We start from the raw sequence: 4,330 nt of genomic DNA, 5'->3' as shown, positions 1-4,330 counted from the left end.
CGAGCAAATGATGTGCGAGACAGAAAAACTGCAGGATCCATCAACTCATGGCAGCGATTTAAGCTCTTTTGACTCAGAATTATGGAACATGGGGGTACTGCATCTCATTAAATAAAGGTACCGGTTAGAAGTTCTGCATCTCAGAATTAGTTATCCTCAGAAACTCAGCCATGGGAAAATGCTTGTGTGATAATTTCAAGTGTACGAGAAAAAATTTACTAGAATATCAAGAGCTGCTCAGTCTGATTTTCAAGGTGAGTGTTCTATCTCTAACTGAAGCATTCTTAGTTTTGCCAGAGCTCATCTCACATCAGCTCATTCCAAAGTTTACAACTCCATTACTGGATTTGCATAAAAGTTACGGTATTAGAATAGTTCTCGGTAAGAATGTTCTTCACACAAAATTTGACAAAATAAACGGGAAAGCATTCTATAAAATCTTTTAAGACAAAAATCAAAGAAAATAGCTAGTTCACTGAGACAAACAACAGTAGAGGATGATAATCAAGAGAGAGCACAGCATAGATTCAACACAGATTGTCAATACAGCTAGTAAACACAGATAAAAAAATGAAGGGAAGCTTCGAAGTGCCTGAAAATAAAAGAATTTAATGTTATCGCCTCTGCTGCGAATCAATGTATTAAAAAGCAGGGTTCGGCAACAGGTGATTTATAGTAGACTTCTTTAGATGAATGGAGGAAGTATAACCCATCTGCGGGGGTACTTAGCCCTGCCTTCCTTTCCATCAAATAGCTGCAAAATGAGTAATTCAAAAATTAGGACATTTGAAGCAAAGAAGCACTACAATATGCATCCAGAGGCAGCCAACAGCTCTTTAATTCGACCAAGTTTCATGACTATTAACAGAGTTTATTGCCTTTATCTACTTATTATGCTTGTGGTGCTTACCTTCTTTAGACGCCGGTGCTTTGCAAGAGCCCAATTAGTCATGATAAAAGCAGCTACAGCAGCAAAAACATAACCTGCAACTGTTTGTGTTGCGATATTGAAGCCTATCCACTGGTATATTTCAGTGGTGTAATTTGCACATGTAACTAGATTGAACAAAAATCCACATGGGATTTGATACCCTCCCTTCCCGTCAGGACTCCTAAGGTTTCTCAGCAGAATATGACAATAGAAGTTTGAAAGCTGGCAAACCAAGGCAAACCCAAATCCAATCTTCATTTGCAGATCACTCACTGGAGTATAAAGTGGATGGTTTACATAGTAAGCAATGTATGAACCGAATGACCAGTAATAAGCACAATTACGGAACACGTTGGAGAGCGGAGAAGTTGCATGGCTAAATCTATGGACAAAAAATGTCTCCATTATACGCTTGAAGTAATGAAAGCACCAGCAATACATGGCATAGGTTTGGACTGGGTGGATTACACGTTCGCCTTTGAACCCTAAGTACTGGTACAGATCAAAGTAATAAAAGATTGGATAGATGATCAGAGGGCCAAAGTACTCCCAGAAGAAAAGGGTACTATAATAAACTTGTGTGCCGAGATCCTTGAACACCACAGTTATGCTGTTCGAATTTCCATCACAATAATCTTGGATAGTTTTCTTATAGTCTAGTACAATAGGTTTCCCCTTGGCACCAGGTTCGAGTGGGAGAGTAAGGCGCTGACAAGAAGGGTAATACTTTTTGGCTGTTGAGCATAAAAAAGTAAGAATTATAGATCTATATTTCAGAAGAAAAGGTAGCTTTTCAAGAACAGCTACAAGAAAAGCTTAAACTGGTAATTCTTTGAATAACAGCCAATGTATTCTGACAAGAAAGTAAAATAAAATACTATGGCAATCATGGAAACAGGAGCACAGCTAATTATTCATTCATACTAATCATATAAACTACCAGAAATATAGTAAACCTGCAACAAGCAGTATAATGACGTTCTTAAAGCATACAAAATCATTTGTGTGAACCTTTCCGAAAACGAAGCTGAATTCTTTTAAGACTGTTTTCGATCACTTTACTAAAACCACAATAACATCATTTCTTAAAGCATACAAAATCATTTGTGTGAACCTTTCCGAAAACGAAGCTGAATTCTTTTAAGACTGTTTTCGATCACTTTACTAAAACCACAATAGACCTACAAGAAGCTGGCTAATGAAATAGATGTTCTTAAAGCGGACAAAATCATTCTGTTTGCTTTTCTAAAAATAAAAACGGATTTTGTAATAACATTTTCAACCAGGTGCAACATAGGCATGCTTAGTTTGGATTAAAAACGGGTGAACTTGAAAAATGCAGTCCTGAATTTTTGTATTTGTTTGTGGTTCAAACTTCAGAAACAAGTATTACACATAGCAAGAGCAAACATACCTACAAGTGTCACACTTATCACATAACATACAGTTTGACGTAAATTTTGAGCCATTGAAATGGATATGGATACACTTAAGCATTACTGAGTAAACCTAATCAATTTCCATTTTACACAAACATATGTAGCTTCATATACACCAAATCAATGATTGTGTTGTGGGTTACAGTCCATGTTCCACATCCACCATTTTAGTTAAAAAAATTACATGTGTTCTAGAGATGAATAATGCACGTTATCAAATGCAAGCAGATTGAATAATAATAACAGAAAGTAAGCAGGTATTAAGCCGAAAGAGAAGTTCTCAATTGTTAATTACTTACTTCGACGATGAATAGCCTCTTGGAGGTCACTCACAGTAGCCTGCACAATTACAGTAACCACAAACATCCTTATATTACAAGAAAATTTCAGATCCAGGAAGGCAACACCCAAGAATGACAAACACATGAAAACAAAAGCAAAAACATGGACATATCTACCTTAACTACAGAAGTAAAGAATTGCCCAAAAACATAAGAGAAAAGTTAAGAATAAACTTACTGAATCGTTGAGCACAATCCCACCTTTGACAATTTCTCTACCACTTCGGGAAACAACACTCACCTTCATCTCTCAAAGTCTACTAAGAGAGACAGGAGAAACCCACTTCTTAAATCACCGAGACAAAAACAAACCCTTTTTTTCTCTCTAACAGATTCTTCCTCACACAAAGATAATGATAATGGATCAAATCAGAGATATAGAATAGGAGTAAAATCAGTTCATAGAAAACCCATTTCGCGTTTTTATAGATGTATCATTTTGTGTTATAAGTGAGAAACTTAATTGGGTATTAAATTGGTAGGTTTGAGTTTCTCTCTAGTTTTAATGGAATGTGGTTGGGGGTAGGAGAGCTAACTACATGTCTGATTTTTAATGTTATTCCTGTTTTTTTTTTTTTGCTTGTTCCAGTTTACGAATTACAGTTATCTGCATTTAAATAACCTTAAATTTATATAATTGGCCGAAAGCTAATCTTCATCCTCACCTAGAGCTGCACATGAGCCGGTACAGTCCGGTTTTCTGTTGGAACCGGTACCTGTACACGGAGTTGACCGGTTCTTCAATTTGAGGACCTGGACTTGTACCTGTCCCGGTAAGACCGGTCCGATTCCACTCCGATACCGGTTTTTTACCTGAATTTTGAAACACACAGTAATATAGTATGTATGACAGTAAAGTAACAACCTAAGAGTCTAAGACTAAGTTCAACATTACAAAGTTCAAAATAACAAAGGTTTAAAACATCACAGAATAAGTGTTTCACACTTTAAGTTCAAAGTTCAACATTAAAACATAGTACTAAAAACAACATTTCCATAAGTCTGCGACAAGAAATGAAAAGAAATCCTTGCAAAGGATGGGGGACTTCTCGAACAATGGCACTGGCTGCACTGACACGGAGTTTACATCAAGCTTCTTTTAGCAGAGAATCCCATATGGCTGCAACATGGAACAAAAAAGTAAAACAAGAAAGTAAGCAAGCAATACAAGAAAACTTGAAAAGTAAGTTCTATTAAATAGAAGAAAACCTAATATATTACCTGCCTCATCTTCAACAGCATCATCAGGTATATAGTCACATAGAAGATCAAGAGCAATGGGCTTTTGAAGAAAGCTTTGTGTACAGAGCAATGCTTCGACTGTCCTTGTAGACATAGAAGCTCTCCATGGAGTCAGCACGCGCTTCCCGGCGCTAAAAGATGATTCAGAGGCCACTGAAGACACAGGCATGGCTAATATATCACCCACCAACAGAAAAGACATGATACAAACAAATACAACTACACGAAAAATCACCCACCAATAACATTTCACTAGCTTCAAATCTTGTAACTACCAACACACCGAGCTGTGTTATCACATAATCTTCAACCACTAGCAATAGCATAAATTTCATATACTTCAGAATCTAACTAAATTGAAATTCACAACAAACAAT

At 36.6% G+C, this 4,330-nt stretch overlaps 1 protein-coding gene across 1 annotated transcript; it reads right to left on the bottom strand.

Annotated features, from left to right (window-relative positions):
- Positions 1-404: 404 nt before the first annotated feature.
- On the bottom strand, positions 405-3,275 carry LOC113310786 (very-long-chain enoyl-CoA reductase-like). Its single transcript, XM_026559571.1, has 4 exons — positions 2,890-3,275; positions 2,670-2,709; positions 911-1,665; positions 405-754 (listed from the first exon to the last, which is right to left on the bottom strand). Exons 1-4 carry the CDS (start codon positions 2,956-2,958, stop codon positions 686-688), a joined length of 933 nt encoding a protein of 310 aa, XP_026415356.1. The 5' UTR covers positions 2,959-3,275; the 3' UTR covers positions 405-685.
- Positions 3,276-4,330: the final 1,055 nt, after the last annotated feature.

The sequence above is a fragment of the Papaver somniferum genome, chromosome 9 (genome assembly GCF_003573695.1).
Source record: "Papaver somniferum cultivar HN1 chromosome 9, ASM357369v1, whole genome shotgun sequence".
Taxonomy (NCBI): Eukaryota; Viridiplantae; Streptophyta; class Magnoliopsida; order Ranunculales; family Papaveraceae; genus Papaver; species Papaver somniferum.
The sequence above is the reverse complement of the archived record's forward strand: the minus strand, read 5'-3'. Positions and strand labels throughout refer to the sequence as shown.

Bases quoted from the DNA above. Each gene is read 5' to 3' on its own strand.
- LOC113310786 (XM_026559571.1), bottom strand. From the start codon at position 2,958: ATGAAGGTGAGTGTTGTTTCCCGAAGTGGTAGAGAAATTGTCAAAGGT. The intron at 2,710-2,889 runs GTAAGTTTATTC...GTAATTGTGCAG, and splicing joins GGATTGTGCTCAACGATTCA to GCTACTGTGAGTGACCTCCA. The intron at 1,666-2,669 runs GTAAGTAATTAA...TATGCTCAACAG, and splicing joins AGAGGCTATTCATCGTCGAA to CCAAAAAGTATTACCCTTCT.